This window comes from Peromyscus eremicus, chromosome 8a (genome assembly GCF_949786415.1).
Source record: "Peromyscus eremicus chromosome 8a, PerEre_H2_v1, whole genome shotgun sequence".
NCBI lineage: Eukaryota > Metazoa > Chordata > Mammalia > Rodentia > Cricetidae > Peromyscus > Peromyscus eremicus.
In genome coordinates, this window is record NC_081423.1 from 59,363,003 (window position 1) to 59,373,477 (window position 10,475).

The 10,475-nt window shown below is 45.8% G+C and overlaps 1 protein-coding gene across 1 annotated transcript; it reads left to right on the top strand.

The window, feature by feature from the left end:
* The first annotated feature begins 3 nt into the window (after nucleotides 1-3).
* On the top strand, nucleotides 4-7,108 carry Mrm3 (mitochondrial rRNA methyltransferase 3). Its single transcript, XM_059271228.1, has 4 exons — nucleotides 4-351; nucleotides 584-828; nucleotides 3,701-3,868; nucleotides 6,388-7,108. Exons 1-4 carry the CDS (start codon nucleotides 35-37, stop codon nucleotides 6,918-6,920), a joined length of 1,263 nt encoding a protein of 420 aa, XP_059127211.1. The 5' UTR covers nucleotides 4-34; the 3' UTR covers nucleotides 6,921-7,108.
* Nucleotides 7,109-10,475: the final 3,367 nt, after the last annotated feature.

A 10,475-nucleotide genomic window follows, 5' to 3' on the forward strand; every position in this document is an offset into this window, starting at 1 on the left:
GTACGCGCCAGCGCGCTGGCGTGGATGAGCCAAGATGGCCGCTCCAGTGAGGGGCATGTGGTGCTCCCTGAGACCGCTGCTGCGGGTGGTCCAGACTCGGGACCTCGAGGCGCGGCGCTGGGTCCGGGCGCTGCGGCGCAGCCCGGTGAGAGTGCTGTTTCCCTCCGGACAGGTGGAGGAACGGAAGCGCGCTCCTGACAAGCAGCCTCGCAAGGCGGCCCCCGAGGCCAGTGCTCAGGAGCAGCGACATAAACACCCTCTGGAGACCTCCCCATCCCCATCGACACCTCACACCTGGGAAGAAGCAGGGCTTCGCTATGATAAGGCCTTTCCCGGGGACAGGAGGCTAAGGTGATGTGTGCTTGAGGCTTGTCGACTATTCCCGCTTCTCTTCCCTGCCGCACAGCGGAGTCTCTGGCTCTTGTTTCTACTGTGCAAAAAAAAAAAAAAGAAAAAAAGAAAAAAGGGAAAAAAAAGTGCCTTCTTTGGGGTTTGTGCCTCCGCCAAGCACTGCGTGTCTGTTAGAACTACATGTGTCCCAAAGACAACGTTAATAATCACCCTTCTCTGTATCCATCCACAGCAATGTCATGACAATAGTTAAGTCCAGGTCATTTCGGGAAAAGCAAGGGAAGATCCTACTGGAAGGTCGCAGGCTGATTGCAGATGCTCTCAAGGCTGGAGCTGTGCCGAAAGTCTTCTTTTTTAGCCGTGTGGAATACGTCAAGGAGTTGCCGGTGGATAAGCTGAAAGATGTCAGCCTCATTAAGGTGAAATTTGAAGATATCAAGGATTGGTCCGACCTAGTAACGCCCCAAGGAATAATGGGTCAGTGACTTACAGTGAATTTCTTTTTCATACAAGTGTACTATCCTAGACTTTCTTGTTCATACTTGTCTTAAGGCAGCAAATTTTATTTAAATCAAGTTTAAAATGTTGTTGGCTAATCTTAGATGTCTAAAAAATATAGTTCTCAGGCCTGTGTTTTAATTGTATTTTTTACTGACAACCGATCCAGTTTCTCACCGGTTTGTTTTGTGTTTGCTTTTGTTTTTTCGAGACAGGGTTTCTCTGAGTAGCCCTGGCTGCCCTGGAACTCGATCTGTAGACCAGGCTGGCCTCGAACTCAGTGATCTGCCTGCCTCTGCCTCCCAAGTGCTAGGATTAAAGGCATGCATCACCACCCGGCTTTCTCACTGATTTTTATTATACTTTTTGTTTACTTTTGACAAAGTCTTGTGTAATCCAGGCTGGTTTAAAACTCTGTATGTAGCTGAGGATAACTTTGAACCACTGATGCTGCGGCTTCCACATACTTCCTGTTGGGATTACAGTCATGTGTACCACCACCATGCCCAGTTTTTTGTTTGTTTGTTTTATGGTTTGTTAATACATTTTACGGGCTGGCCTTGGTGGTGCACACCTTTAATCCCAGCACTTGGGAGGCAGAGGCAGGCGGATCTCTATGAGTTTGAGGCCAGCTTGGTCTACAGAGTGAGTTCCAGGATAGCTAGAGCTACATAGTGAAACACTATCTCAAAAAACCACTTTACTTATTTTGTGAGCATATATTCGTGGGTCAGAAGACAATCTGTGGGAATCCGTTTTTTGTCTCTACTCTGTGAGTCCTGGACATCCATCTCCGGTCATCAGGCATGACAGCAGGTCCCTTTACCTGCTGAGCCATCTCGGAGAATTACTACAGGTTCATCTTCAGCTTCTTGCCCAGTTCCTCTCTTTCCCCCAGATACTGCCCTGAAAACTATATGCTTTCAGAAACAGTGCAGAGATCATTAAATGAGAGCATTTTTCATCAAGGAAGCCACTCAGGGTTTTCATTTTTCTAACACCCCAGCCTATTTGTGAGGAGAGAAGGGTCACTAGGTAAGTGATTCTGCCCCATCTAAACTTGCCATGCATTCTTCTGCCCTCAGCAGGAGACCTCACAAATGGCTCGCTCCTCACACCCCCACAGTCCTTGCACATGACTCCAAGGCAGTACTTCTCTGGGCTGAGCTGTTTGGAAGAAGAGTCATTACTTTAATGAATTTATTTCCTGGGAATTTTTTTTTTTTTTTAATTTTAAGACAACGCAGTGAAGGACAGCTGTGTGGCTAGTGTTTAAATATTTAGGTTAAGCCTGCAAATTAAAACAAAACCCCAGTGGGAAAAAGGAGAAAGAGAAAAAGAAAACGTAAACAAAGATACTAGTGTAAAGGGGTCACAAGTAACCAGGTGAGTGCAAAAGATGTTCACCTCCCTAGTAATCAGGGAAAATGCAAATTAAAATAATGAAATGCTATTTTTTTTCTATCAAAGTAGCAAAAGTTAAAAGTAAATATGTGCTCCGTTAAGCAGGCTTCAAGGGAGGAGGCATATATTTATCATTCTAGGTATGGATAGAGTACCATAGCCTGTGAGGAGGGCAGTTCCATGTCATCTGTTAACATTAAGAGTATTCGTACACTGTATGTTTATTTCACTTACAGGAGTTTGTCCCAGAGAAGTTTTCAGTTATCTACAGAGAGAGGCCTCTGGTTACTCACTGTAGTGCTTTTTTTGAAATGAGGAAAATTTAAATCTTTAACATCAATATGGAAAGAGCTAAACTTTGACACATATTACAAAATATTACACTATGTAGAAAATATACAGTAGCTGCAAATATACTGACATGGTAAATTTTCTAAAGATACATTGAGTAAGATGAGCAGATTACAAAACGGAGTTTTTTTTTATTTGCTTATAGATATAGGTTATATAGATGCCAGTTTTTAATTTGAAATGTTATATGTATGAGTGTTTTGCCTGCATGTATGTATGTGCACCATGTGTATGCCTGGGCCTACTGAGGTCAGAAGAGGGTGTCAGATCTCCTGAGACTGGACTTGTGAGCCACTGTGTAGGTGCTGGGAATTGAACCCAGGTTCTCAAGAGCAGCAAGGATTCTTAACTGCTGAGCCAACTCTCCAACCCCTGTATGTCAGCTTTAACATTTGGTTTTGGGTCCTGTAGAAGTGCTAGAGATCAGCTGTAAGTATGCTAGGCAAGTGCGGTACCACTGAGGACATCCCAAACCCTTGTTCTTCTGTGTGTGGCAGTGTTACTCTGTAGATTATGATGACCTTAAACTCTCAGCCCTCTTGCTTCCAGCCATCTGCCACCACACCCACAGTGGCTTTTGTCAGTGCTGAGAAAGCATGGGAAATGTGCCGAAACAGGTGTGTGCGTAGAGTTCAGGAAGGAAACAGTTTAGAAGCAAATCAAGTAGGATGGGCAGAGCACTGGTAGAAATTCTATTGTTTGAAGTTTTGTGGTCATAATGTATTCCTGTCTTATGCCAATCAATCCACGTGAGTCTATTAAATGGGTAACAGGATTCATTAAGATATAAATTGAGAAAATACACTCACGAATACGGAACAGAGTAGACAGCTGAAGTTGTCCTCTGATCTGACCAGGAGTGAATCTACCTCACAGGTAGGAGCAGGGAGAAGGGGCATGTGACCCATCTCAACTCCTAATAAGAGGTCACCAACAACAGCAGGAAGCACCACCGCCTTTGGTCATGGGTGGAGCAAATGCCACTACACAGTCTTCACTGGGTGATTGTGAATAATACATAAAGAAAGATAAATAAACAAAAAAGTCAAACCATTCTCGTGTCCACTCAAGCAAATCTCTTGTGTTGTTTCCTCAGGGATTTTCGCCAAACCTGACCCTGTTAAGATGACATATCCAAAGACTCAGCTTCACCATTCACTGCCCTTAGTGTTGATTTGTGACAATCTCCGTGACCCTGGGAACCTGGGGACAATTCTGAGATCTGCAGCTGGAGCAGGCTGCAGTAAAGTCTTACTCACCAAAGGTAAGAACACCTTTTTTTTTTTTAGGTTTATTTTATTTTTAATTATGTGCACATGTGTGTGTCTGTGTGTGGGCATGTGCAGGTACCTACAGAGGTCAGAGGTGCAGGATCCCCTGGAGCTGTAGTTACAGGCAGCTGTGAGCTGTCCGCTTGGGTTCTGGGAGTTAAACCCTTGTTTGTAAGGTTCTCTGTAGGAGCAGTACACACTCTTAAGTGCTGGCCATCTCTCTCTCTCCATCCTAGTAAAAGCATCTTCTCCCCAGTGGTTTCGCTGGACACCTTTAAGTGAGTTGGGGTTCAGGACAGACATTCATGGCTCTGGTTCTTTGATCTGCCCTGAACTAACTACATGCCCATAAACAATATGCTAAATGTCAATCCCCTCATCTGTAAAGTGGGAATAATAAGAATCTTTTTTCTTCATGGTTGGTTTTTATTTTTTAAGATTACTTAAAATGATGCAAATAAGGATTCAGGAAATGTTGCTCATCTTTTAAAATTATTTTGAGACCTGCTGAGCTGTTTCAGAATTTTAAGTCATTTTGGGGAAGAAATAGATTCCAATTTTATGAATGTACATTAATTGTTTATGCCAAATTTAACACTTGGTTTCAGATCCTGTGTTTATCTTGAGTTCTCAGAGTCTTCACAGTGTACAAATATCCCACAATACCCTTCCTAACTTCCCTTGAGTTATGAATCCTGTGGAAGGAAAGTTGTCACCAGAGTGATTATGTGTCCTGGTACATCTTTCTTAGCCTTGGGGAAATGTAGTTACACAAGCCACTCACAAATTAGCCTTATTACATGTGTATCTTTTCTCACCAGAAGGGGATTAATAGGCTTGGTTCTAAACATACCTGACTAGCAGTTGAGACATGTCAAAAATACCTCTTAAACCCTGGGAGTGGAGGGGAGGGAGCATATCACTCATCAGAAACACCAAAGCTACTATTAAATATAAACTAATAGTGTGGCCATTGCTGAGACTTGCCTAAATTGCTCCTTTCAACTCTCCCCTGACTCACTCTGTCCAAGTACAGTTCTCTGGCAGCGTGAGACCCAGTTGTTGATGTTCCGTTTTTCAGTACCTCACTCACTCCACTGTTGAGTGCTCTGACAGCAGTGTGGTTTTGGAAATGTGTTCATATAGCCTATATAGTTTCCACTTGTTAGCATTGGCTGGTGTCAGGAGGTAGGGGAAGAATAGGACATAGTTGGTATGATGCCCAGTGTCAAGAATATGAGGAGACGGGAACTCTCATCTTTTCCTTCCTCCTTACTGGATGAAGGAGTGAAACTAGACAGCTGCTCTCACAAATCTAGACCCATCTAGTCCCTTCCTTCCTCTTGGCCTATAGCCCAGCTCCCATCTCTGGTTCCATGCAATGCATGGGAAAGCCCATAGGTGGGGATATGTCTAGGGATGAGTACATGCTGTGTGTCTTAGCCTCCTCTCAGAGTTGGTCTGACTGATACTATCCTAAGTCTGACAAGTTAACTTTTAAAATAAGGAAACCTTGTGACAAGGTGAGATGCCCTCCTTCAGCTTGCCTGTGGTGAGAATAGGCACAAAGAGAGGTCATGATCTGCTGGGCAGCCAGCACAGAGGAGCTCTTACTGGATGTTACTGTGTCAGAATAGGCTCCTCTGGCCTTCTCACTGCAATATGAGGGAGGGCCGGAGGCAGGGACAGGGCTACCACCTAGTTTGGGCTCCTGCTTCCTCCTGGACTGCTGCATGAACTTCCTCCCTGATTTCCCCATTGTTAGTAGAGGGAGGCTGCTCTCATCCAGATTGAACACTGAAGTCAAATGGGTATTTCTAAAAAAAAACAGTCAGCTTCTGTCACTGGTTTGCTTAAATCCTTAGGTAGCATATCCTTGCTAAAATTTTACCATCTTCAGTCTAGTACACTGTTTCCATTATTCTGGCCACTGGTCTGGCTCCCGCTCCTATTCCACCTCACCCTGCCTGCCTATCAGGCATGCTTGCTCACACTCCCTGTCTCTTTGTCCTCTGCCTGGACCTCTCTCCAGCAAGATTCTCTTGTCCCAAAGGAGCCAGCTCAGTGTCTCTTAGATGTTTAGTGTTTTTTCTGGAAAACCTAGCTTTGTATAGGGTTGTCTTTTACCCCATCCATGCTTCTTTCTCACCAGTTAGCACTGATACTGCAGTCACCTATTCAGTGTCTTTCCAGTACCATCACCCAGTTGACATCTCGAGTTCCCAGAGGTCCTTGGTGGTATTCTAATCCCCATTGCATCCCTGCAATGCCTGGCCCCTGTGTACGGATGAGATGAGTAAAGTCTGTTTCCAGCAGTAGCAGCAGTCAGTCTTCCAGTCCCTTTGCTGGTCAGTGTCATCGAGCAGGAGGCTCTTGGTCCCAGCAATGGCGAAGGCTCTCATGGAAAAACTCTTGGTTTATCTCCTGGTTAGAATTAAAGGGATTTACTTCAGAGTTCCCTTTGTAGTCTAGGAAGGCTGATAAAGTCTCAATTTTATCTTTTGTTTTCTAGGCTGTGTGGATGCCTGGGAGCCTAAAGTGCTTCGGGCAGGCATGGGAGCACATTTCCAGGTGCCCATTGTGAACAATCTGGAATGGGAAACAGTGCCCAATCACTTGCCCCCTGACACCCGAGTCTACGTGGCAGACAACTGTGGTCTCTATGCTCAGGTTCAGCTGTCTAATAAAATTAGTGACCGTGAATGGGCATGTGACCGACGATTCCTGAAGTTTCACAAGTATGAAGAAGAGGACCCAGACACTGAAACCAGCAAAGACTGGCTTCCCACACTTGAGGTCCAGAGTTACGATTTGGACTGGACAGAAGCACCAGCAGCTGTGGTGATAGGTGGGGAGACGCATGGGGTGAGCCTGGAATCCCTGCAATTGGCTGAGAGCACTGGTGGCAAGAGGCTGCTGATCCCCGTGGTACCTGGAGTGGACAGCCTGAATTCCGCCATGGCTGCAAGCATCCTGCTCTTTGAAGGGAAAAGGCAGCTGAGGATAAAGGTGGAGGACTTGAGCAGGGACAGGAGTTACCACTGAAGGAACCCAGAAGTCCTCAGTGGGAGGGTTCCTCCAGCTCCTGCTATAATGGAGTGATGCTAGGAGGCTGGCCAAGGTGCTAACGTAGAACCAGGGGGTAGGCATTGCCGCCATTGTGTGGTTACCGGAAAAATAGTAATTTCTATCAGTTTCTGCTGCTCTTCATTAAACAACAGAGATCAAAATTCTTTTTTACTTTTCTTATATGAGTGTATGTCTGCATGTATGTGCACCACGTGTATGCCTGGTACCTGGCAGAAGGCAGAAGAGGGTGTCAGGTCCCCTGGAACTATGGTGAACTACCATGTTGGTGCTAGGAACCAAGCTGTGTCCTCTGGAAGAGCAACAGGTACTCTTAACCATTGAGGCAACTCTCCAGCCCCATCAGAAGTCTTCCTAAGATCTCCCATCTCCATTAGTGCTGAGGCTGAATAAGGGTGACAGTACCAATAGATGGTGGACCCATGGCTTTGTGTGTACCTGTTTTTAAAACCACTAGGGATAGGCATGTAGCTTAGTGGTTGAGCACTCTCCCAGGTTCCACCTATACCATCGGGGCAAAAATAATGGCCACTAGGGAACATTTTTCTAAGGAAATTCCCAAGTGCTTTGCTCTAGAGCAAAGATGACCTTTTGAACCAGCTGGAAGGTGCTCTGCAATCATGGGATTCTGTGTATAGGTCATGGCCTAGTCACTGTCTCTGTGTCTGATTGCTGGGGAGTGGAAAATAAATTGCTAATAAATACAGAACCAGATTACATAAAAAGTTACATTTAGGGCTGGAGAGGTGACTCAGCTGTTAGAGGCTAGACTCACAACCAAAAAAAGTTACATTTTAGTGTGGCCAATAGATACCCTCCCTGCCCTCCCTTCAGTTTGATATAGAATGTGATGTAGCCCAGGCTGGCTTCAAAGACTGAGTATCTAAGGATGGCCTCCTTCAACTCCTAGTCCTCCTGACTCCGCCTCTGAGTGCTGAGATTACAGACGTGGGAACACCATGCCGATACTATGCAGTGCAGGGGCTCAAACACGGGGCTTCCATGTGTACTAGGTAAGCACTCTGCCTACTGAGCCACGTTCACAGCCCCTTAGTGTCTCCTTTCATCTTGTAGTGGTAAGTACATTGCTGACAGAACCCAAGAAGGCGGGGCGCAGGGTATGGCATCCCACAGGCAGCTGATGTGTATTTCCCCCTTTCTGGTGAGGCAATAGAAGCAGTTAATTCCTCAGGTAGTGTCATGCCTTCTTAGCACAGCATCTCTGCAAAGTTGTTTTGAGACAGGGTCTCGCTATATAGCCCTGGATAGTCTGGAACTTATAGACCAGAGTGGCCTTGAACAGAGATCTGCCTACCTCTGCTCCTGAGTGCTGAGACAAGGTGTGCATCACCATGTTTGCCTTTACAGACATTTTTTTGTTTTGTTTTTTTTTTGTTTTTCAAGACAGGGTTTCTCTGTGTAGCTCTGGAGCCTGTCCTGGAACTCATTGTGTAGGTCAGGCTGGCCTCGAACTCACAGAGATCTGCCTGCCTCTGCCTCCCCAGTGCTCGGTTAAAGGTACATGCCACCACCGCCTGGCACAGACATCTTTTTGAGGACTCTATGAAGAAAGACTAGAAACTGAGTCTTGAAATTTGCAGCATAACCTGCCACTGTTGGGGACGAGCCAGCTTGCTCACCAGTTCCTTGCTAATTGATGTTTATGTGACACCTGATTAAATGCTGTGATTTAGGGGGACAACAAGATGGTTCAGAGAGGCATTTGCTATACAAGCCCGGTTGTAGATGTAACCAACCTTATTAAATAAGAAACACAGAACCAATGCAAAGAAGAAAGCCAAGAGGTCAGAGCTAAGAGCTAAAACCTTACGCTTCCTCCTGCAGTGGTCCTACCTCTCCGAACCACAGCTACCCCTGTGTTAAAGTCTTTATATAGTGTTCCTGTTCTGCCTTCTCATTGGTTGTAAACCCAACCACATGACCGCCTCGTCACAGCCTGTCTGTATAGGCCTCCAGGTTTTCCTTGCTTGGTATTGAGATTAAAGGCATGTGTGTCCAATAATGGCTGTATCCCTGAACACACAGAGACTTACCCAGCTCTGCCTACCAAGTGCTGGGATTACAAGTGTACGCCACCACTGCCCTGCTTTCCTATGGCTTGCTAATAGCTCTGACCCCCGGGCAACTTTATTTATTAACATATAAATAACATTTTGATACAAATAAAATAAAATATCACCACTAGAAGCCTGCCATGGCCATACAGTTTGTAAGCGTTATAAATCTCTGTGTTTACTTGGTCGGGTCTGAGTGGCTGTGGGACTAGCAGGTGAGAGAGATTTGCCCTGACTGTGGGCCAGGCAGGAAAACTTTAGCTACACCTGGTAACTTGAGTTCAATCCCTGGAACCCACATAAAGGTGGAAGGAGAGAACCAACTCCACAGAGTTGTCCTCTGACCTCCACATACACGATGATGATGATGGTGATGGTGATGGTGATGGTGATGATGATGATTTAAGGAACTGGAGAAATGGCTAAGCAGTTAAGAGCACTTAACTGGACCTAAGTTCAGTTTCCAGCACTCATGTTGGGTGGATCACAACCACCTCTAACTTCATCTCCAAATGTTCTGATCCCTCTTCTGGCCTCCTCAGGTGTCTGTACTCACTTGTGTACAAACACAGACATACATATACATGCAATTAAAAATTAAATGAATCTTTAGTTTTTAAATCAAGAAGCAATCACTGGGTTCTGTGAACTGAAGGTCCTGCAAGGTCAGGATGCCGAGGTCCTGATCATACTGCCTCAGTGCCATGCTCTCAGATCTCCAGGGACAAGCCGGGTCCCTAACCTCCAGAGGACAGCCAGAGAGGAGAAGGCCAAAGCAGGTGGTAGCGTGTGCTGAGTGACCATGGGAAGGGCAGGTGTGCTGGAGATTGGGATGCATTCTAAACACTACTCTGCAACCTCAAAGAATAGATTTGAGCAGGGCGGTGGTGGTGCACACCTCTAATCCCAGCACCTGGAAGGCTGAGGCAAGAGGATGTCTGAGTCCCAGGCCAGCCTGGTCTACAGAGTGAGTTCCAGGACAGCCAAGTATACACAGAGAAACCCTGTCTCAAAAAAGAAAAAAAAAAAAAAAAGAATAGGTTTGGAGTTGAGAATCACAGAAAATAGTTGTACACATCCCTCAGGCACGGTGGTTCCAATGACTGGATTCCTTTAGCTACTTACTAAGAGAGGCTGGACAAGGTGCCACATGCCCAAGAGAAATCAGAGCCAGCCCCTTCCCTTTCTAATCCTTCAACTCCAGTAAAACTCTTGGGAGAACCAAATGGGCAAGCTTATTCCATGTGCTAGGTGGCAGATGGCATGCTTGGGGTGTTTTAGGAGAGAATATTGGTATTTTTCAGTTTCGTTGGCTGTGTCCTCCCAGGATGAACAGTTTGTCCCTGCCTGCCCAGGGTACTGTACACGTTTGATGTGGGTGGCCCACGGATTCTTGAGGCCCCCAGTCTCCAGTCAGCTTTTAGAAACCAGAAGAGCC

Coding starts and splice junctions, on each gene's coding strand:
- Mrm3 (XM_059271228.1), top strand. CDS start 35: ATGGCCGCTCCAGTGAGGGGCATGTGGTGCTCCCTGAGACCGCTGCTG. Junction 829..3,700: donor AACGCCCCAAGGAATAATGG/GTCAGTGACTTA, acceptor TTGTTTCCTCAG/GGATTTTCGCCAAACCTGAC. Junction 3,869..6,387: donor TAAAGTCTTACTCACCAAAG/GTAAGAACACCT, acceptor TTTGTTTTCTAG/GCTGTGTGGATGCCTGGGAG.